This window comes from Pararge aegeria, chromosome 17 (assembly GCF_905163445.1).
Source record: "Pararge aegeria chromosome 17, ilParAegt1.1, whole genome shotgun sequence".
Classification (NCBI taxonomy): Eukaryota; Metazoa; Arthropoda; class Insecta; order Lepidoptera; family Nymphalidae; genus Pararge; species Pararge aegeria.
In genome coordinates, this window is record NC_053196.1 from 440,956 (window position 1) to 464,476 (window position 23,521).

At 44.1% G+C, this 23,521-nt stretch overlaps 2 protein-coding genes across 4 annotated transcripts; one reads left to right on the top strand and one right to left on the bottom strand.

Moving 5' to 3' along the window:
* The first annotated feature begins 353 nt into the window (after nucleotides 1-353).
* On the top strand, nucleotides 354-8,684 carry LOC120631248 (DNApol-eta). 3 transcript variants are annotated; one of them, XM_039900731.1, is made up of 9 exons: nucleotides 354-376; nucleotides 3,933-4,009; nucleotides 4,399-4,533; nucleotides 4,766-4,868; nucleotides 5,198-5,414; nucleotides 5,906-6,023; nucleotides 6,315-6,455; nucleotides 6,661-7,025; nucleotides 7,353-8,684. In XM_039900731.1, exons 3-9 carry the CDS (start codon nucleotides 4,430-4,432, stop codon nucleotides 8,546-8,548), a joined length of 2,244 nt encoding a protein of 747 aa, XP_039756665.1. In that variant the 5' UTR covers nucleotides 354-376; nucleotides 3,933-4,009; nucleotides 4,399-4,429; the 3' UTR covers nucleotides 8,549-8,684. The 3 variants fall into 3 exon arrangements, with proteins under 3 accessions (XP_039756665.1, XP_039756666.1, XP_039756664.1); XM_039900732.1 differs by lacking the exon at nucleotides 354-376 and adding an exon at nucleotides 2,302-2,320; XM_039900730.1 differs by lacking the exon at nucleotides 354-376 and having other exon boundaries at nucleotides 3,688-4,009.
* A 3,962-nt stretch (nucleotides 8,685-12,646) lies between these two features.
* Nucleotides 12,647-22,856, bottom strand: LOC120631213. Its single transcript, XM_039900693.1, has 7 exons — nucleotides 22,449-22,856; nucleotides 21,734-21,931; nucleotides 19,485-19,583; nucleotides 19,104-19,406; nucleotides 15,113-16,071; nucleotides 14,427-14,608; nucleotides 12,647-14,258 (listed from the first exon to the last, which is right to left on the bottom strand). The coding sequence occupies exons 1-7, from the start codon at nucleotides 22,716-22,718 to the stop codon at nucleotides 13,429-13,431; spliced, it is 2,841 nt and encodes a 946-aa protein (XP_039756627.1). The 5' UTR covers nucleotides 22,719-22,856; the 3' UTR covers nucleotides 12,647-13,428.
* Between the last annotated feature and the right edge of the window lie 665 nt (nucleotides 22,857-23,521).

Genomic DNA, 23,521 nt, shown 5'->3' on the forward strand with positions numbered 1-23,521 from the left:
GCCACATAATTATAAAAAGTATAGTGTGTGGATCTAATCAACCACCACTGGCACCAGACCCTCAATGCCCTTAAATTTTACCTCGTTAAAATATTTAAAGTGTACTCATTCCGATTGCGAGACCTCGTAAGAGTCCCGTATCGTTATTTTTCGTCACTACCTACCCGTACCTCCCCCCTGTGCGGGGTACAATATTGATATGATATTAAAATAATACCATTAATAAATAACATAATAAAAGACCACCACTTTTATAGAGACATAACGCCACTGTGTGGCGCCGCCATCAGTCTCCTTAGACTCGGTACTTTGTCGTCGCCGTCGACTTCGCACCTTCGCCCCATATAGTAGTGGCGCGGCGCGACGGGCCTAATGTGTAAGTGAAAAAAAAAAAAAAAAATTAAATTAATTGTTATTGTACAATATCTTCTAATATGAATAAGAGTACTTTGTATTGGTACGTTTTGTTTTTTGTTTTTTTTTTTTTTAAACGGAACTGAACCTAAGTGACCGGCCTGCGGCCGGGCACCCGTCTTATTCATGTTCTAACCTAACCTAACCTATCCAAACCTTTTAAAACTAGTTTGGATTCCTTTAGACCTCAGCCCACCGGCAACTACGACTAACTAAACACTGATCTAGCTATATGGCTTTCATCAGTGCATCAACAGCAGCATAACTAGTATTAAAATAGTAATGAGTTTTTATTAATGCATATATTCACATTAAATCTTGAATCTAAAGTCTAAAGGAATCCAAACTAGTTTTAATTTAAGTTTTTGGTTAGGTTAGGTTAGGTATATGAATAAGACGGGATCTTCAGACTTAGGTTCAGTTCCGTTAAAAAAAAAAAGACAAAAGTATTTTCTATTTTGTACTCTTATAAATATATATTATGAAAAATAGCGATTAGTTTCAAAAGTTTTCATTAGTCACATAATGTTAAGGGCGCATAGGTTCAGATGAAATTCAATCATAACAATTCATACTCCCGCTGCAGAGTGGTGATCTGGCTCAGAGCCTCCTCGTACTCAGCACGACACTCATCGAACCTATCTACCAATAACTGTAGCCTATCCCGCTCTTCAACAATGTCCGTATAGCTAATGTGTAACGTTGCTAATTCCGATTTTAACTTATCGTTCTTTTTAAGCACACCTAACAGTTCCTTTTCATTGTCATCTCTCTCACTGTTCAGTTGGCTACATAGCTCCTTGCTTGCCTTTAGTTCTTTTAAGGCCAGGTGAAGTTTAGATTGTTCCTGACGTGCTAGTAAGGCTCTACGGGTCATCATTTTGTACTTGAGTTGCTTTTAAGAAGGAGCTATCAGCCAAAAGAACACAAAATGACAGTTGTGTTGTGCTAGCAAATGTAACGTTACTCAAGAATAACGTGCAATTGCAAACACTTCTAATGATATTCAGCGTGACAAATAGTTGTCTTTAATCTAATGCAAGTCTTAGAACACCGAAATATCTACAAAACATTTGTTATAAATTCAATTTGTACTGACCTAACTGTCACTTGTTAAATTGACGAGAAAACTTTTGTTACAGCACTTTGCACTAAACTATAGATGTAGTACACTGTTAGATGTTTAATTAAAACGATTAAATTGGATTTGGGCAATCAAAACACACAAAATAATAATTAAAACATAAAATAAATTATGGAGAAAATTTGAACATTACTACCCTGCAGCGGGAGCTAAGTGATACCCACCACCACATCACCGAAATGGAAGATGCTGCTCATAACACAACAGCAGTACACACCACACATAGTTGATAGTGCCCCGCAGTTGGTTACTGCTGCTAATGACATGTCTACTGCTAATACCAACTTCTCTAATTTATTGATAGTTAAATCAGATACAGAAGTCAAGTCCCTGCAGCAGTAGGAAACTAAAAAAGTATATCAAAGTCAACAGATATATTAAAAAAACACAGAAATTGTTAAAAGTACATAAAACTTCTGTTTAAATCTCTGAAACCAAAGAAAGAACGTTTAGAATTATTGAATGAAATTAAAATGTATAGTTCACAGTTAGAAAGTAATAGATGAAGTTATGAATCTGACACACAAATCCTAGAAGCACAAATAGCCAGATTACAGACTTCTTTTTGTACACTGGCAGTAAAGTATGACATGTATCAAAGGCAAATGATATCTGAGTACACACAGACTTCAGATGAATGGCATAAGACAGAACAACACAGTGGTAAATTAACTTCACTATCTACCCATAGTTTTGATAGTATAGGCAGTATATATTATCCCGTCTGTGTCATCAGTGTCATCACCCTCTAATGTGAGAAAGGTATATGTGATACAAAACATACATATTAATAATAATTCCTTTATTGAAGCAAATGCTCATAGTAGCAGTTCAATAAAAACAATTATGTACAGCGATGAAATTGGATGTAACATGGGCTTATATCTTAACTCACAGTTGAATGGACACACAGTTTTGAACTACTGTTAACCCAACTCAAATTTAAAAACTATTGTAGCTGCAATTTGTAGAAATAGGAATATGTTTGACTGTAAAACTAATTTAATTAATTTATTTATTTATTATTTATGTACCATAAATTGTGATTGTGAACATAAGATACATGAAGTGTACAAAGGAAAGCTTATCTCTATAAGAGATCTCTTCCAGCTACCCCAGGATGTGAGTAAGATGATTTAATTGTGGTATAGGTCAAATAAAAGTACAATATACTTCATAATAACTACCAAGTATATTTAATATATCTAAATAATAACAAAATTCTACATACTATATATACAAAATACATAAAAATAATATAATAAATATTTATATAATATAAATATATATCTATAATAAGTAAACTGATAAATATACTATGACAACGATAGATAATGCTCCTTTACGGAAGCGGAAGAAAATTCTGCAGCCTCCTCAATGAGTGAACGACATAGTGCATACGTTTACTTACCTGGTTTATATGAGCTGACCAATTTAATTATCATAATGGGAAATAGAGGGAATGTTAACAAACCTGAGCTGATTAAACTTATTGATTCTTTAAATGTAAATAGTATTGTATTATAAACATTTCCTTATTTTCATAACTTGCCACATCAAGAAAATACTATTAGGTATAATTTAAATATGTTACATAAATTGTACAAAGTCATATTTAATAAAAATAATAAGAAATTTAATGTTATAGACTTTAGCAAATGTGCTAATCCTTCTTATAATTTGTACCGAGATATAAATTACCTATCACACTATTTTAAACAACAGATAGCTGTTTCGCTATCATATTTTTTTACCATAACAGCCTAGAACTTGGTAAACAAGCTGCATTCATTAAGCAGTGTAAACTTTCTGACATAAACACCTTGGAAGTCATTCCAAGTAATTCTAATTTAAACTAGTTACGGAGACAACAGAGGTTTTCTTAGATAAACAGACAACAGAGACTTTCTCTGGCATAGATAAAATAAATTATACCAAGGGATCGTACAATTTGCAATTAATTAAAACTAATAATAAAAAATTTAAATCTAATTTTATCAACTTGGTTCACCAAAATATTCAATGTATTTAGGGGAAGGACTTAGAGATTGAATTATTTTAACATTAATATTTTATGTATAACCGAACACTGGTTAAGGTCAAAGACTCATACTGGTGAGTGTTGACGACAAGCTCGCCTCCCGCAAGCCGAGGCATGTTATTTTCAAGTGTTCTGTGGTTGGCGGTGTCCAGTCTAGTTTATACTTTTAAATTTTAAAGAAAAATGCAGTAGACTTTTCAGAAATATTTAAAAAAATCTTAAAAAAATTAAAATTAAACCGGTTTGCTGAATGAGATGTAATTTATCAGAATAATGATGGATCAAGAGAACAGAGTAGTTGTGTTGATTGATATGGACTGTTTCTACTGCCAGGTGGAAGAGAAACTCAATCCTGAACTAAAAGGAAAGCCTATCGCTGTGGTGCAATACAATCCGTGGAAAGGAGGAGGGTAAGCTCATTTAACATGGTATTTTGATAATCCCACCCAAAAAAGGTTAAAATACTTTTCTTCTTATTGAAAAATCTATTAAAATGTTCCTTGCCTTCACAGTTGAAGGGTAGGATTTATTTATGTTGAGATAAATTTTCTGCCCTTTTCTTGGATTATTATCCTGTAGCCTGTAGTAACACCACTAACAATTAATACAATATCACATAACAATAAATCATTTTAAATGTGGGCTAACTAATCTACTGAAACATTATTGCAAGTGATAGCTAAAGTTTAAAACTTGTGTACAATGCTAATTTATCTTTTAACTCTGCACAAGGCTTATGTCTTGTGTAACTCAAGCCCTAACTGTAACTACATGGAGGCCACTTGTTCTGTTATTTTAGAATTATTGCAGTGAACTATGCCGCAAGATCCATGGGAGTCACTCGGCACATGAGGGGTGATGAAGCCAGGGAGAAGTGCCCCGAAATCCAGCTGCCTTCGGTGCCATGTCAGCGGGGGAAAGCTGATATCAGCAGGTGAGGAGTATAATAATATAAATGCAATGTTAATTTACTTACACGTATTTATATATTTACATACAATTATTACATACATTTACTTTAACGTATATAATGCATTACCCATTCCCCTGATGAGCCCGATGCAAACATCTGCAAGCAAAAAATATTCAATAGTAGCTCATTGTGCCGGCATTGCCTGTTTTTATTGTTTCATTGTGCTGTTGCATTGTTATATATTGGGTTGTAGATACAGGGACGCGGGCAAGGAAGTGGCGAGAGTGCTCCAGAAGTTCACACCTCTGCTGGAGAGAGCGTCCATCGATGAAGCATATTTAGATATCACAGCTCCTGTGAGTTCATTATTTTATTTTCAAATGACAGATACGGCAATCTTTCATGCGATATTGACCGATGCTAAACTTGAACGGAGCCCACATAAAATTAAAAGAGTTAGAGCTGCGGCTCGTGTGTACTATAAACTTTCATGCACGTCGTCGTCGGGCGAGACCCCGGGGGGCCGGCAGACGCCAGACTCATTCGGCTTTCAGTATGCGAATTAGCATAGTTTTAAAATTAAATAAACCAATATAAATTGTTTGGTTTATTTCATTTTATTTGGCCGCAAACCGCCGCCTTCGCCGGGCACGTAATAGAACACTCACGACGACGTCGCTCGTAGGTACGAACGAGGCTCGCCACCCTGGACGTGCAAACACTGAGAGGCGACATGATGCCCGACACGTTCTGCGTGGGCTACGGCCGGCTGGAGGAGTTCGTGTCGGAAGTGCTCGCCGGCGGCTCGGACTGCATCGACTTCGATCCCGAGCACGCGAAGCAGCTGCTGGTGGGGGCTCTGATCGTGAGCGAGATCAGAGCCGCAGTGCGGGCGGAGACCGGTACGTAGCGCGCGGCGCCGCGGCCCGCGCCGCCGCCGCCCCGCCGCGCCGCTCACCCGCACTGTCCGCAGGGTACGCGTGCTCGGCCGGCGTGGCGCGCCGCCGCCGCCCCGCCGCGCCGCTCACCCGCACTGTCCGCAGGGTACGCGTGCTCGGCCGGCGTGGCGCGCCGCCGCCGCCCCGCCGCGCCGCTCACCCGCACTGTCCGCAGGGTACGCGTGCTCGGCCGGCGTGGCGCGCCGCCGCCGCCCCGCCGCGCCGCTCACCCGCACTGTCCGCAGGGTACGCGTGCTCGGCCGGCGTGGCGCGCCGCCGCCGCCCCGCCGCGCCGCTCACCCGCACCTTCCGCAGGGTACGCGTGCTCGGCCGGCGTGGCGCGCCGCCGCCGCCCCGCCGCGCCGCTCACCCGCACCTTCCGCAGGGTACGCGTGCTCGGCCGGCGTGGCGCGCCGCCGCCGCCCCGCCGCGCCGCTCACCCGCACCTTCCGCAGGGTACGCGTGCTCGGCCGGCGTGGCGCACTGCCGCAGCCTGGCCAAGCTGGCGTGCGGCCTGCGCAAGCCCGCCCGGCAGAGCGTGCTGCCCAGGCACGCGCTGGCCGCGCTGTACCGGTGCGTGCATTACTCATATCGCTAAGTGTGTCTGGCGTACTCGTATGTTGCCTCCGTTCGCCTCGGGCTCTGAACCTTAATGAAATCGACACACGGATGGCTCGCATCCCGGAGGCCTATTACGATTGTTTTCATGCCGGAAATATATCAGCGGTCAGTAAAATCATTTACAGAGTAAACCAGTAGTGAAAAAATTAAATACGAATGAGGCTTGAAAAGACATAAAATTTTTACGAGACGATAACGAGTCGGGCCGTAAAAAAACAAATACATTCCATTTCATCTTCACAGGACGCTGCCGATAAAGAAAATGAAACATTTGGGAGGAAAGTTCGGCGATGCGGTCTGTGATGTGCTGGGAATCAAAACCATGGCAGAGTTAGAACATTTTACAGAAAAAGAGCTACAAGCCAAATTTGATGAAAAAAACGGGTAAGTGGGGATCGATTTCCTCTTCTTGCGTAAAAGAGGTATGGTCAATCTGAGATTGGATATATTTCTTTATAATTTTGTAGTGTTTTCTAGATAATCATAAATGTTGAGTCTTTTGAACATACTTAAAGTCCCCCATCTCGATCCTCTATCGCCATTCACACAGAACATTTCATACGAGTGCGACCGGCATCTCTGCTTTCAGCACTTGGCTGTACAACATTGCGCGCGGAGTCGACCCGGAGCCGGTGCGAGCGAGATTCAACCCGAAAAGCATTGGCTGCTGCAAACAGTTCAAAGGCAAAGCGGCTCTAATAGACTTGCACAGCTTGGAGAAGTGGCTCAGAGACTTGGCAGACGAAGTCGAAGGCCGACTGGAGCAGGACGCGCTAGAGAGCAACCGCACGCCCAGACAGATGGTCGTGAGCTTCGCCGTGCAGGCGGCCGGCCGGGACGCTAGCAGCTCTCGCTCGTATAACTTTTCGCCCGTTGATGATCTCCGCGGCTCAACGTTTGCAAGCAAGGCGCTCGAATTGGTTCTGGAAGGCGCTGAAGGCAGCAAACCGAAGGGCAAGTTTCTTAAGATTAACCTACAGAGGGCACTGCGAGGGGTTTGACTTAAAAAATGGCAGTTTTATTCTATAAATAAGTTCATTCGATTACTATTACTAATTATTCCTATTTTTACTGATCCAAAAGAAAATCAAACAAGCATGACTAAGACAATAGTCGACTAAATTATAGCATGTTTCATTTGTGATTGTCTGATTCACGTTCGGCCGGTTTTTAGTTTCAATATGTGTTTAGGACAGTGATATTCAAAATATTATTCCGGCGGTTTTATTGGGGCATACACTTGCACTACAATTTTCGCTTTAATTAAGAATTTTTTTCCAGATGATGAAAACAACAGGAGATTAAAATCACCTATTAAATTTTTGGGCATCAGTGTTGGCAAGTTTGAAGACAATAATGAAACCAAAAAAACAAAAAGGATTAACGACTTTTTCGCAGCTGGAGCCTCGAAAGAAACTATTCGATTATCAAATGAAAATACCATAAAAGTTAGACGAAAAAACAGTGAAGACAAAAACTATGTACTGGAAAAATTTTTGAGTGCCGCTAAAGAGGTACAGAAAATTAATAAGAGATTAGAAAATTGTGTTCATGAAAATATTGATAGGACACTAGGCATAGAGGCAACGCTGGATAAACAAGAGTCATTTTTTGCTAAATTCCTCAACGGAATTAATAAAACCGAAGAAATCAAAGGGGATGAATCTCAAGCTGAAGTGAACCCTATGAATATCGAAGTCAATCGATCGAACACGCCTGAATGCAATGTCATTCCTTGCGGGGACGACAGCGTCGACACAAACTACTCCGGCTCGACAATTGATGAAGAAATCAACAAAAGTATTGCGCTCTTCGAGGCAGACCCAGATGATAGCACACGTGTCAGTAACATGAGAGAATTATTGAACAGCAATGAAGAAAACTTGCGAACCGACGACAGCGAACCACTCAAAGCCGAACCCGAGCCGAGCCCACCCATCGTGAAACCGAAACCTCAACACATCGAGACTATACGTTGCTCCGAATGCGGTAAGTCCATACCCGTCAACAAATTCGATGAACATGCCGATTACCATTTAGCGTTAAAGTTGAGAGAGGAAGAGAGAAAAGAAATGCGTAAAGATCGAGAAAGAAGGACGGTCAACGGTCTCAGCGATAAAGAAAAAGATATCAAGAAGAAGAAACCGGAAGAAACGAGTAATAAAAAGGAGACAAGGACTTCGATAACAAATTATCTAACAAAAATAGACAGCGGCGTGCCCACCACCGCGTGTGCCGAGTGTGGAAAAAAGGTCGCAGCAGAAAAGTTTTCGGAGCACCAAGACTTCCACCAAGCGCAAAGACTCAGCAGGGAGTTGAACCCGCGCCCGCGCGGCGCCAAGCGGAAGGCGTCCCCGGGAGGCGAGCCCAAGCGGCCGTGCAAGCCCATCGACCACTTCTTCGGCTCGCGCGGCGCTGCCAGCTCAACCGAGCCGCGCGATCAGATAAATGATCGACCCGGTCTTCACTTTCACTAGTGAGAGCTATAATAGAAGGAAGATTCGGTTAATTATGAATATGAGCCGACAAATAATATCGATCTTAATGTAAAATCAAATCATGTGGATATCTTGAAATGTGTAAATAAATGATTTTTTTTTTTAATTTTCTGAAGGCCGCTATTTTATTTGCCACATGTCAAATAAAACCGTCGTTGTAGGGCTGCTGGGACCCTTGACTTCGCATCGGCTGCTTACTTTGACCGCTTTTTTTATCTAAGTTACTTTAAAAAATAATAATCATTTATATAGGTTAAAAATAATGGATACAATAACTACATGAATCCTAACCTCTGCGGAAGGAAAACCTGTGCTACAGAGGGTAGGTCCTACCTGATCATACAAAGGATGCTTATTTTAAACATGTTTCATCAAATCTAAATATTATAACAATTTCAAAGGTAAAAATTATAGTTAAGTAAAGAATAAACCGTGTAGATCTGTATGGGGCATTGTGTGTGTGTGAGAGAGTATGTGCGTGAGTGCGTATAGAGTCGTTATAGTTAAGAGCTGATAGCCAGGCTTTCACTGATTTTGCATGTTCATATTTACTGGCATTGATTAGGTTTTTGTTTACCTTTATAAATGTATTGTATACATGTGCCGATCTAAATACAAATTGTGCTTGTGCAAAGCGAAGTGCTACTCCGCGGTACTGGTAATTTGGTAACCCTAGTAATACTAACAGAAGAATTACCGGCCGTATGAGGGTGGTGGCGTAGGATCAATGCCAATAGAAAAGGCGGTCAAATATTAAAATTATATAATTGGACCGTAGGGTATCTGTACGGTGTTCTGTGCACGCCAACCAAGGGATTTGTACGCCAACAATCTTGTCTCACCTCAGGTTTCAAAATAGGGGAATAAGCCTTTTTATTTTGTTGGTGGTATTTTGAATATGGGTCGACCAGTTGAGGTGCTCATCAATTGTAACACGTAGGTATTTTATAGTTTTTTCTTTCACTAGAATGCTACAATAACAGCCGAGTGACTACTGCTTAGATTTCAGGGGTAAGTATGCATAGAAAGGGCAAAATTCCTGTCTGGTTCTGTTCTGCGGGAGACACTGAACACACGTATTTAGTCTTAGTCGTGTTAACCGTTAAAAGATTGTCTTCTAGACAGGAGGTGATTTGGCTCAGTCCCTTTTGAGCTGACGTTGAAGCTGAGAGTTTGTATACACTAGGAAAAGGGTTGGACCCAAGACGCTACCCTGAGGGACTGCGTAGGTGATGTCAGAAAAGTCACTAGTTGGATCACCTATTTTCACACATTGTTGCCTACGCATAAGATTTTTGAACAAGTCTAGGGCAACACCTCTGACAATTACGCTGGAGAGTCTGCCAAACAAGATTGGAATTGAGACGGTCTCATATGGTAATAGTCTAATAGATGACCTGGTTGTTATTGAAGATGGAGTACAGAACTCCAGCGCTAATTAATCATATTTGCTAATAAACTTGGCGTGACGCTGGAATGCTGTGCAGTGCGCTATCACACGGACATCATACTTCTACTTATAAACATTTTGTACTCTTTCGGCAATCACCATGTTTGGTCTTAAAAGCGTGGTTATGTGTAATTGAGTTACTATGTATTGACTGTTCGACAAAAACATAATGACATTTATGAGGCCATAAACTGAACCACTGCTTGAGAATATATACCACCAAATATGTGTGGGACTTGACGGCAAATGATTGACAATGTCAGTTTTATTAAATGTAAAATAAAAATAAAAAATATAATTCGGCCATAGAACCCTTTTTGTTTTATTAACCAAGGTTTTCAAATTAAAGAATTAGGTAATCTGCCCCCGCCGTAGCGTGCGGTTAAAGGGGTGTCGGGAAATAGGTTAATAGTGGCCTTAAATAATTCCAGTGCTATTGAGAATTTCATTCTTTGTATTTAAAGCAATAACTTACATATGACAGAATTTATAGAAATATCGTTTACAATACCATCATTGAAGATTCGTGTCGAAGACGGTGATGACTTATGAACTACGGTGATTACTTATATAAAGGTTTAGAAAAGCTCTTCGGTATTGAACTGCACCCTCCGCCCGGCGCGTCGGTCAGTCGTCGCCGCCCAGCGTGCGGCACGTGGCGTCGTTGGGCGCGCCCAGCGCCAGCGTGCGGCCCGGCGCCGCCCAGCGCCGCGCGCGCACCCTCCGCCCGGCGCGTCGGTCAGTCGTCGCCGCCCAGCGTGCGGCACGTGGCGTCGTTGGGCGCGCCCAGCGCCAGCGTGCGGCCCGGCGCCGCCCAGCGCCGCGCGCGCACCCTCCGCCCGGCGCGTCGGTCAGTCGTCGCCGCCCAGCGTGCGGCACGTGGCGTCGTTGGGCGCGCCCAGCGCCAGCGTGCGGCCCGGCGCCGCCCAGCGCCGCGCGCGCACGCGCCGCACGCGCCGCGGCGCCTCGCCCAGCGCCGACGCCAGCGTCACGTTGCAGCTGCGACACGGTGCCGTGAGGGGCGGGTACGTCGGCGACGCAAGCTTGCGCGTGCACTTCAGCGTGCAAACGATCAACTCATAACAAGCAAATTAACTTTCCTATTGTGAGCCTGTGTTCGAGTGCTTCCAACCTTTTACGTAAAATTTCTTTAAGAATACCTAGGCCGAACACGCGTTTAAAAACTCTACATAAACCTAGCGTTCGTAAAACTAATTTAGGTGTTTCAGCGCCTACTAAGAGAATGTTTACAACTTAAAATAACGGCATATTTAGTGGAACACAAAAAAAAGGTTCATAATTAAAAGAATATGGTTTCATTTTAAAATCTACTTTACTACACTTCTTTTGTTATTTAAAGTTTCATTTGCTTTACTTAAAATGAGATCACATTAAGAACTAATTTTGCGAGTAAAGGCTATTTGTGAAAAATGGTACATTATGGAACTTTTCATGTTACCGGGAAAAGTTAAAATTAATATTAAAAAAACAATTAATTAAATTAGAAAAATGGTGATTAATATGGTGTATTTCCTCCACGTGCTCTTATTTAAGTTTCTACCCGTCTAGGCATACTGAGAATGATGTTATCGATGGTCTCCTGGGATAGTCTCCGCCATTCCTCAACTACGGCGATTCGCAGTTCACCCACGTTGGCAGGAGCTGGAATTCTGGACTAAACTTTCCCAAACGTGCTCTATTGGGTTCATATCCGGTGATCTCGCCGGCCACTCCATAACAGTGATATTCATAGCAGTAAGATAAGTTTTAGTTACCCGAGCGGTATGCGTCCGAGCATTATCCTGTACAAAAACAAAATCGTCATCGATATATGGGACAAACGGTACGACATTTTCTTCTAAAACTTCTCTTATATAGCGGTCTGCAGTCAGACTCCCTCTGTCAATCACTACCAAGTCTGTGCGAGCTCCCAAACAAATGCCCGCCCAAACCATTATTGATCCACCACCGTATGCAACTGTAGTTTCAAAATTTGTCTGAATGTATCATTCTCCTTTGCGTCTGTATATTCTTTGCCTGCCCTCAATTTGATTTAAGAGAATTCTGCACTATCACTTAACAAAACCTTACTCCACTGGTCCGCCTTCCAAAATCGATGTTCCTGAGCAAAAGTTAACCTGTTTCTACGATGACTTAAATCGAGCCTTTGAGCCTTGGCGGGCACAAACAAACCCAAACCAGCTTCTTCGTACCGTACGCTCACTTACGGTTACACCCCGCACTGCTTCTAACTCATGTCAGGCTTTGACGGCCGTAAAACGGTACCCCCGTTTTCTACGTACACGAAGCCGAATGAAACGATCATCCCTACTGGAAGTGCGTCTTTTTCTGCCTTGACCTTTTCTTCTCACATAGTACGGTAATAAGTATCGGTCTCCCTGAACCGTTGGATACTGCGATGGATCGTTGAATCTGGTCGACGAAGATAGATATCACTCTGCAGGTTTGACCATTTCATCGCATCGCTGGCAATCTCCGTTGGGGCTAAGTAATAATTCAGTCCTCAACTTCAGAAAGATACGCGATTAAAAAAACTAACAAAAAATAGTATTTCAATGAAATTTTAAATGGTGTATTTGAATAAAATTAAAACAATTGCATAAAATGTGATGTTCAGTTGTTTTCTTAATTTGAAAATATTTCTTTTTAAATGAAATGACGTATAACCAGCCAGCAACCTTATATGATACTGATATCAAAACTTTTTTTGTTTTTCGCTAAATATGCCGGTGTGTGTAATATTAGTAAAGTTGTTGATATTGACATAACAGTCGACAGTCTCCCAAAGTTTAAAATAAATTGACGAATTTTTATTGCTTCAATATGATAAAGGCGCAATACCTCGAAGGTGTGATGTCTACAGTAAAAAAAAATCAGGAATAGTTTTGATTATTCCTTTTGTAACTGTTGTCGTTTTTTATTTAAAAAGGGGGGTGCATTTTAAATTAAAAATAAATAAATTACTTTTATTCAGTAAGAAGGTTCCTTCTCGTTAGTGAGCCACTAAACGTCCGCCACCAGTATATTATATAATTCGACATAACCTTGCGCCATTATTCGAATACCGATACGTTTACCATTGAAAAAAAGGGAATTGATGATTTCTAATCCGTTACATAAACTATCGCTTTGCGAAGTGTCAATTTGAGTTAACCACTAACTCGTTTCACATGCAAGAACATATATTTTCACACTCAACAGTTCTCTCTTCAATATTCAACTTCAGTTTGTTTAAGAAAAAGATTGAATTCGGTAATTAATCGCATCGGTATTTACTTATACGAAAATACCCGCAGACATCGCGTGACAGAAACACTAGCGGTAAGTCAAATATGTGATTCTTTCTCTAAGCTGTTTAATAAATAATCTATGAATTCCTTTTAAATGACTAGAAATGCAAAAGTTGCAATTTTACAAAGTCGACAGCGATGAGTTCATTAGTTAAATCCCTGGCAGGAACTGCCCTCTGCCAGCCGGGACTTCCCGACTTATTTCTAACCCACCGATCGAATGAATGTTTATCGGTAGCGCACCTGTGGCCGTAGTCGTCCACGCGCACGCGCACGCACAGCGCCGCGCCGTCGTAGAAGTCCGCGTCCGCGCCGATGCGCATGCGCGGCTCCAGCTCCGCCTCGCCCCGCGCGTCCAGCGCGCCCCACGCCGCGCGCACGCGCGCCTCGCCCCGCGCCGCCAGCGCCGCGCGCAGCGACAGTCGCGCGCGCGCCGTGCGCGCCCACAGCGACGCCTGCGCGTCCGCGTCCAGCGCCGCCGCCAGCAGCGCCGTCTGCTCGAAGCGCAGCGCCGCGCCGCCCAGCAGCGGCAGCGCCACGCGCGCGCCCGCCAGCGGCCACAGCGCGCGCAGCACGGGCGTGGGCTCGCTGGCGCTGCCCGCCCACACGTGGCCCAGCAGCTCGGCCCGCCCCGCGAACAGCGGCAGCTCGGGCAGGCGCGCGCCGCCCACGGCCAGCGCCAGCGCGGCGCCCGGCGCTTCGCCGTCGTCCGCGTCGCCCGCGTCGCCCGCGTCGCCCGCCAGCGCGCCCAGGCCGCGCGCGCGCAGCTCCACGCCCAGCGCCGGCGCGCGCGCGCCGTCGGGCGCCAGCGCCAGCACGCGCACGCGGCCGCGCCGCAGCGCCGCGCCGCCCGCCAGCTGCCGCGACTCCAGCTGCGCGCGCCAGCCGCCGCGCGCCGCCAGCTCGCGCAGCAGCAGCGCCGACGTGCCTGCGGGCGCGGACTCGAGTGGAGCGGCCTACGCGGCTGGGCAGCGGCCTATCGCACTCGAACGGAACTGCGACTAGATTCGATTTCTTGACGCACTCCGAAGAATATCCCGTAAAATACTAATGGAAAAACGCCCGTGCGAAATTAACGCAAAGTACCGAGCCGTACTCGGGAGCGCCTTTCCGATTCGAGAGTCAGAGTCGAGAGATTTGAACTCCATCAGGCAATTCATAAAGCGTGCTCTAGTAGCATATCGTTTGAGCGATTCGGCGTCTCCGAGCTTCCTCGTAACAATGCGTTCTATCGAATCCTGACCGCATCGAAGCATCTCAGTACCACCGACGCGACGACTGGGTAAAGATGACGTCGTCGACTACTCACTGTTGAAAGGCAGCACTACTCCGTAATAAAATGCCGTAGGACACTATGCTGTGAAAAAAACTAAAGTACACAAGCCTAGCGGTTTCTATATTTTTCATAACACGAATCTTTAAACCGCGTATGCTACAAAATTAAGCCCGTTTGCTAAATTATTTATATGTAGGCCCCATTGAAGTTCGACAAACATCTAACGTTATTTCTGAAAAAATTGTCGTATCGTTGTCGTGTCAATTCCTGGTTATCGAGTTGTGCAATGATTTTTACTCGTTAGACATTCGTTAACATGTTTACATCGTCAAGATTTCATGTAAACGAGGAACACAAAAGTTCCTAGTATCGTCCCCCGGGGGACACCAATTTTTACAAATTACCCTTTACACCGCTTTCCGTTAGCATCAACTTTCTGAACTGTATTAGTAAGATAAAAATAAATCTAGAGTTATACTCCGAGTTAATTTCCTGATTAACGTCACGTCGAACACAATCGAAAGCTTCGAACAAAAATGGCGCGGCCCTCACCCGCCGACGCCCGCGCGTCCCACCCGCGCAGCTCCGGCGGCAGCAGCCGCAGCAGCAGGCGCACGGGCTCGTGCCGCTCGGCCAGCGCGCGCAGCCGCTGCCACGCCAGCCGCAGCAGCTCGCCCGCGCGCTGCTCGCGCAGCCGCAGCAGCACGCGCGGCAGCGCCCACGGCGCCTCCGCCGCGCCCAGCAGCAGCAGGTCCAGCGCCGCCGCGCGCAGCTCCGCCGGGCCCGCGCCCAGCGCCAGCCGCTCCAGACGCGCCGCCGCGCCCGCCGGCGCCCCGTGCGCCGCCGCCAGCTCGTCCAGCGCGTCCAGCGCCGCCTCGCCCGCCGCGCCGCCGCGCTCCGCCAGCCGCAGCAGCGGCTCGGCGGCGTCGGCGCGCCGCAGGTTGGCCAGCGCCGCGGCGCGCACGGCCCGGCACGCGTCGTGCGCGCAGCGCGCCAGCCCGCGCACCAGCCGCGCGCGCGCGCGCTCCTGCGCGGCGGGGGAGGCGCGCGAGGCGGCGGCGGCGCCGGCCAGCAGCGCGGCGTCGGCCAGCGCCGCGTCGGGCAGGTCGTCGCCGAGCGCCAGCGCGTCGTCCACGACCGCGTCGGCGGGGCCGGGCGCCAGCGCCAGCGCCGCGAAGTAGACGCGCGCGAGGCGCTGCGGCGCGTCGGCGTGGCGCAGGCGCAGGAAGGCGGCGGCGGCTCCGTGCGCGGGCGCGCTGGCGACCAGGCCCAGCGCGGCGCACAGGCCGGCCAGCGCGTCGGCGTCGGCGCCGTCTCGCAGCAGCGCGGCCAGGCGCGCGGGCGGCGCGGCCATTAGCGCCAGCGCGGCGCGCGCCGCCCGCAGCGAGCCGCCGTGGCCCGGCGCCGCGTGGCCCGCCCGGCGCGCCAGCTCCGTCAGCTCGGAGTCGCTGGGCGCCGGCGCGCTCTGAGGCACGGAAGGTGAGGAATTCGTGACTGATTCACCCGGCCAGTATGATACCATTAAAAGTGCCGATTCGTTGAAATAAAAAGTAAGAATTTACTTGTATTTTGACTTAGTCGATATTATAATTTATGATATGATTGCGAGTTGCACGCCAAATTAATGGTAATACTTAATTGTTTTTTACTTTTCAATAAACAAAGCTAAATTGTAACATTTGATTGTCTTCGTGTATTTATGCAATAAATCTTGTTATTATTGTTATTATGGTCCAGTTACACTTTGTTTTCACTTCCATTACGAGGAAAGTTCTAGGGTTGATTCTCGATTCAGGTCATAAGTCAATATATAGTGAACGAAAAATATATACAATATATAAAATACATAATAGATAACCACAAATTAACTATAAGGGAATCGAATGAAGGGGATAATAATTATATTTTTTTTTTTTTTTATAAATTTTTAATAGTGTTTTTTAATTTATTTTTAAGCATTGTTAATCATTTAAAAAAAAAAGAAAAATAATAAATGATAGAATAATATAATTTACGTAAAAAATGCACTCACACTGTTTGGTTATTTTTATATTATTAAATATTTACGAATCCGAGGTGTTATATAAAAAAATTTACGTAATAATACAAAATCCATCAAAAAATAATGGACCTATCCCTTACAAAATTACTTAAGACTGGCTGTTCTGACTTCGTCCGCATTGGTTTTTGTATTTAAAGCGCCCCGCAGCAACAGCTCACTTGAGAGATGTGTGCCAGCCGCTAACAATTGCAGACTCGGCTCGCAAGCCATGGTGACGTTTCAACCGTTATTTATATGAAGAGACAGCTTCGTGATCTTAAATCGATCTCGTGAATAATTAATTCTTTAATCATCGTTTTATCTATCGCCAATAGTTTCTCATAATGTTTCATTAATTCTTCAGAGGGGATAGCTGCTGTCCGCTGAAAGGGTTATTTCTGCTACCAACAATAATACTGACACGATCTGCTCTCCCCGATCAGGTACAAATGTACAGACTTGCAACGTCCTTAAGTAGTTTTTGCGTGATGCGAAATGCGAAACCAACAGACGTTCACGTACGCAGACTAGCAGACAAAAAAATATATTTTCTAACGTCGTCGATATCGCCAGTATCGTATAGTGGTATCTGTTTGCAAAATTACTTAGTGTACAGACAAGACTAGTCTACGATTTTATTATTTAAGTATCTATAGACAAATAACTATATGTATAGATAATATTAGTATAGATATTGCAAATGTATGTTTGAGCAATATTAAATACATCTTTTGAAACAATGTGAGCTTGCGACCCAGCACGCTCAGGCCAAGCTGTTGGTGCGCGCCTTATCGCAGCAGCGGCCGGGATCAGAGTTCTAATTATCATTCACAGCGTAGTATTTATCTCCGTTATCGGAATTCCACGCGAACGAAACTTATTATCAGCACATTTCAGTATTCCACATTATTGATATATATTCTTACTTATGTTACGAATATATTAGGGTTTTAAAAATAATATACATTCGTTGGTTTTTCCTTATGTGTCGTCTGTCTGTCTGTCTGTCTGTTTGGACGCGAAAAACCACCGAACGGATTTTGATACGGTTTGAATTAATGAATAGTGTTTCTAAGCATCCCTTGACGGAACAATACCATTAACATTAGTAATTCGTAATTTTGAACATTTAAAATTTTTTACTACATTAACTTTTGTCCTTTAGGTTAGTTTTAATTTTATTGTCTTGATTGTTTTATTTTATGATGTGTTGTACTATGTAATTTCTGTTGACGCTTAATGTTCATACTTGTTTACTGGTGATGCTACCTGCCGAGCTGTGGTAACCTATAAGTGGGTTTTACAGTGTGCTAAATACCATATGTTATATTTCGTATTTACCTTTCTTCATTGTTGTAAACCTGTTGGAGCCCGTAGGAAATAAATAAGTAAATGTATTCAGCCAGGCTGACAGGCAGCTATTTGAAGAGAACATACAACATTTTCCATAAGTGTTTTATTCAAAAACTTTAACATTAGCTGCGAACTAATTTGTGGGCCCGCTGCCAATTATGTTCTAGCATGTATTATTGTATTCAAAATGTTGGTAAATAAAAAATAAAAAATCCCAGGCAGGCATTATGCAGGTCGATAGCACACAAAGCTGTAGCCCCGCTCCCACACGAGTATTACACACATTGAGGGTAGCCTTGCGCTTGTGCTGTGGGAGGTGGCCGCCGGCCGAACTCGGCGCGCTTATCGCGTGTTTATACGACGCGCCGGCGTTATCGCCGCGCGGTCACCAGTGCACACATGACTACATTTACAATTCAACTGTGAAAGCTTTGTTATTATAAAAAATTGCGTTACTTAAACAAAATTTCAAATCGGAACCACCTTTTCGATTTCATTATACAAAATGCTAATTTTTGCGTTGCAGCTATGTTTGGGTTTCGGTGTTTAAATAGTCTTATAGTTTAATTTGGTCCGTGTGTTGCAATTTTATTTTTTTAAAGCTGCTCACGTCAGCAGGTGCCGACTCTCGGAACCTCGCACGCAACGCAGAATCCGGCGGCGCGAAATAGCCCAGAAGCGGTGGACGGGGGCCGTGAGATTTCTAAAATACTAGCGGAAAGATAGGGGCACTCCTTATTGGCTGTTATCGCAAGAAAACTTGTAATGATAAGTTATAACGAAGATATAATTAGAATGAGTGCGGGGACACTCGGTTCGAGCGACAGCCTCGGTCTGGATATTGCACGTATCCATCGTCATTGCGTTTTAAAAATCTATGGAGCGAAAGTTTCGCGTCTCAGTCGAGAACAGAAATAACCTCAGCGATTTCGGGTTCAAAATGACGAACCGTGCGAGACTCACGCAGATCTGTTTAAAAAAATAGACAGGATAAAAATAGAAAAGTTCGGTAATGAATTTAAAGCCCGAGCAAACTTCTTCAGCAAAGTCCGTTCGCTAGGAAAAGAATACTTATAACTCGATATCGGGTCGTCGGCACTCACCGCGTCGGCGGCCGGCGCGTCGGCGCGCGGCGGCGGCACCGGCAGCGGCGCGGCGCGCAGCTCCGGCGGCAGCGCGGCCAGCGCGTCCGCCAGCGAGCGGTGCGGCGCCAGTGGCGGCGGCGCGGGCTCGGTGCGCGTGGCGCGCAGCCAGGCGCGCACCTTCAGCGCGGCCAGCGGCGCCGCGCCCAGCGCCAGCAGCTCCTCCGCGTGCGCCTCGCGCAGCGCGCCGCCGGCCAGCGAGTAGCGCGCCAGGCGCCGCGCCCCGGCGCCGCCCGGCGCCCAGCCCGCGCTCCGGCAGCGCCGCTGCGGACGCGCCGAGTTACTCGGGGGCTACTTGCGAGAGTCGATATGAGGTTTTCCTTCGGGACGCCGCCGCCCTACCTTGACCTTCCGCACGGTGGTCTCGGAGGGCGCCTCGTACTGCACCTCGCACTGCCCCGTGGCGTCCGTCTCGTTGCGCTGGCCCTCCGCCACTTGAAACTGCAACGAGCGGGTATATTGAGATCGCACGCGTGCGCGGGCATAAATTTCACCTCCCTTCGGACGGGTAGACGGAATTCTGTCTGTCCGTATATTGACCGTGCATCGAGTCGACGACGTTTGCTAATGAAATTCAATAATATCGTAAAAACTTTGCGAAACTGAATTTTATTGTTTCGAGGTGCCGTATCGATAGAAAGGTAGTGCCTTTCATGGCAAACTGCTTCTGTTCTTTTTCTGTGGAAATGCGTAGTTTTTGTGAAAATCAACAATGAAAAAAAAAATTGAGGTTATTTTAGTTTTAAAAACGCAACGTTAAATAAAAGTTAAAGTCACTGTCGTATCAAAAGGTCTAATTACCCCGCAAACACGCGATATTAATAATTAATTCATTATTTTTGTGCGTCTGTGTAAATGCATTATAAAACTAGGTTAGAAAAGGTAGAAAATTATACAACCGCTCACAGCCGAGCTAAGTGGACCGAAGCGTTCCCTGTAGCCTGTCAAAAAGGTATATGTCACTGGATAATAATTACCATATAGGTCAAAATGCATTTAAAAAAAAAAAAAAAAAGTTTGTGAAAGACAGAATTTGTGAAAATACACGACTGATAAATTCAATTTGAAATAAAACGTTCTAATAAAGATTCCACCTCATTATAATTTAGTGATAAAAGGTACTTATTTAAAATTTCTTTGCATTTATGTAATCCTAGTGGGTACATTTTAAGTTTCCTGTTAATCACGTTATACAGATAGTTTGATTGCGACAGGTATTGTTTCCGCCCAGTTTTTGTTTTAAATGAATTAGCTGCACAATATCTATTTCGTTTACTGGTAGTTTATTACCATATAGGTCAAAATGCATTTAAAAAAAAAAAAAAAAAAAGTTTGTGAAAGACAGAATTTGTGAAAATACACGACTGATAAATTCAATTTGAAATAAAACGTTCTAATAAAGATAACTAGGTAACTTTTTTTAAAAAACTAGATTAGGTTAGAACATTACTGAACCACTAAGCCGAGCGGAGCGAGGCGTTCCCTATATTCTATAGTAGTAAAAGATAAACATAGCCTCACATTGTATGAGTTATAATTTTTTTTTTTTCAAAAACTAGTTATTTCCTCCAAAAAAAAAGATTTAAAAATTTTACCATCAGTTTGGTTTTGTCGAAATTTCGTGACACTTGCTTAGTATATTACGACAATACACACATCGCCATCTAGCTAAAGTAAGAGTAGCTTGTGTTATGGGTACTGAAATAGCCCATTGATATTTCTATGAATAATATACATCATCATATCAACACTTTACCAGCCCACTACAGCGCACGGGTCTCCTCTTACAATGAGCAGGATTTAGGCCGTAGTTGGCCTTAGGCCCAATTCGGACTGGTGGAAAAATATACATACATAGATACTTAAAATATAAACACCCAGACACTGAAAAACATTCATGTTAATCACACAAAACATTTTCCAATTGTGGGAATCGAACCCACACCTTTGGACTCAGAAAGCAGGGTCACTGCTCTATGCGCCAATGGGCCGTCGCAAAATTATTAAAGAAAGAGAACAGAAAACTGCAAACCCCACACTGAAGGCTTAATGATACTAAATGGTCTGACCACTAGGATAGAAAAAAAGCTGGTAATTTTTTTGTTTAACATTCTTTGTATGAGTCACACTAGATTATTCACAGTTATTTGAGACAGGTTAATTAAAACTTTAATAGATAAAGTAACACTGAAGTTGGTCTTAGTGGCAGTCTTTGAATAGTGGGTAATTGAATCTCCAAGAGCCAGAATGGCTTTATTAATCACACCCACCTCATTTCTTTATTGAAATATTATGTTGAAAAAAATGCTTCACTATCTTTACTATCTTTACAGTTCATTTATTAAGATTGATTGATACTCTCAGTCTGCTGCGTGGTAACTTGAGTCCAGCAGTGGACTGTTATAGGCTATGGGTGATTGATGATGAGTATGATTGACAAAATGCGTCAGGCAGCCCATTTATTAAGGAACACTGACTAAACTGTGTATATATATATATACATATGCTGCTTCCCATACTTTGCACAGGTAATCCTAATAAATATAGTGTAGTTTTATAGTAATAATATAATAAGGATAGTAAAGAATTACCTGGAACAAACTGATCAGTGATCTTTTAAAGTTCTGAATGTCTATCAGCTCATCTGGGTCTAAGTACACCTGTTGGATGAGCCCTTCCTTCCAGTGTGCATAGAAGGTGGAGTGCGGGTAGGCGTCCCACACTGACTCTATTTGCACAAAGTCAGCATTCACATGCTTGCCGCGCCCGTATAGCTTTGGAGATAGCAGCTGGAAACAAAAGCAGCCTGTGAGTTGTGTGTTGCGGCTACAGCTTGGCTCGCTATTGACACCATTCCATCAGATACCATCCATAAACTGAGTTCAGATGCCAACTGAACTCATTGAAAACATCTTGAAATTAAATAAATTAGGGCATAAAAACAATATAAATATTGAGGGAATTTTCTCCTAACTCAAAGCTTTGTATATTTATTCAAAATGTAGCAATTACAAGAAAATTTAGCTTCTAAAGCAAATGTCAGAGAATGAGCTAAAAATTGTCCCACAAATGTCAAGGTGGGTAGGAGCTAATTATGAAATTCACAAAAGAACTCTATGTTCTTTCGTACAATATTGTTTTAATTTTGCAGGTTGGTTATAAGTACCTCTACCTGTTATTAATTCTGCATTCTTCATCTGCAAATACTATGAGGGTTTTTTAGCAATCATGTGGTTTGTTCAACTTGGATGAAAAGTAGCCCGTGCTCGTCTCCTTACTTCCGACTAGTAGTAAAGAAAGCCTCACCTCGAACTGCAGCAGCAGCTGGTCGGCGGCCGCCCAGGCGGGGCGCAGGCGCAGCGCCGCGCGCACGTGCAGGCCCACCTCGCGGTCGCGCCGCTCCGCCTCGTTCAGCAGCGTCGCGTGCTCCACGGCGTACGCGGCCGGCTCGCGCATGCTCGCGCGCGCCAGCGCGGCCAGCAGCGCGAGCAGCGCAAGTCGCGCCGCAAGCATATCTCGTAAACAATAGCTAGCTTCTCGCCGTACAACGATACACACCGCACGACTCCTGCGCATTCATTTCGATACTAATTAAAAGTTTCAAACTAATTTGATTTTCATTTGTTATGATAATTTGACGGTTGACCTTTGAGTTTGACATTCGCCTGAGTGCAATTGACAGCTGCAGCGGTCTCTTAGGCTGTCTATAGGCTGTCAGAAGCGGAAATGTTGCCAAGGTAAAACTTTTGCCATAGTTAGAGGACCACTAACGCAATTGAACAAATTGTAAGTGGTAATTTTTTTTTATTTTACATCACGTGTCAAATTTGCAACCAATTTAAGTGTACGGAACATTTTTTGTTATAGATATATTTTTCCGATATATGTGTCAAGTTTGCAGAACTTTTGGAACAAAAAATGATCCGTACACTTAGATTGGTTGCAAATTTAATACGTGATGTGAAATATAATATCGAAAACTTCCCCAAGTTTGCAAAACTTTTCGAATTTTTTTCACGACCATACAGCAAAAATTAATAATTGCAATTTTAACAATGTTCCGGATTCCGGACAAGGTTGCAAATTGAGATTTATTGTCGTCCCAATGTACATTCACTTGACCGAAGTTTGAAAACTTTTGGAATTATAATTAAATTTTCGATTTGGAATGTCAATAATGACTGGACTATTAGGCAGTCAACCATGCTGGTCGAGCGTGGATTGGTAGACTTCACACGCCCTTGAGAACATTATGGAAGACTCTTAGGCATGCAGGTTTCCTCGCGATGGCATCTTTCCGTTTAAGAAAGTCTTATTTAATGGCTTGAAATTAAAAACGAAGCCACTTGGTTATCACCGCTTCCACTTACGAAGTATTT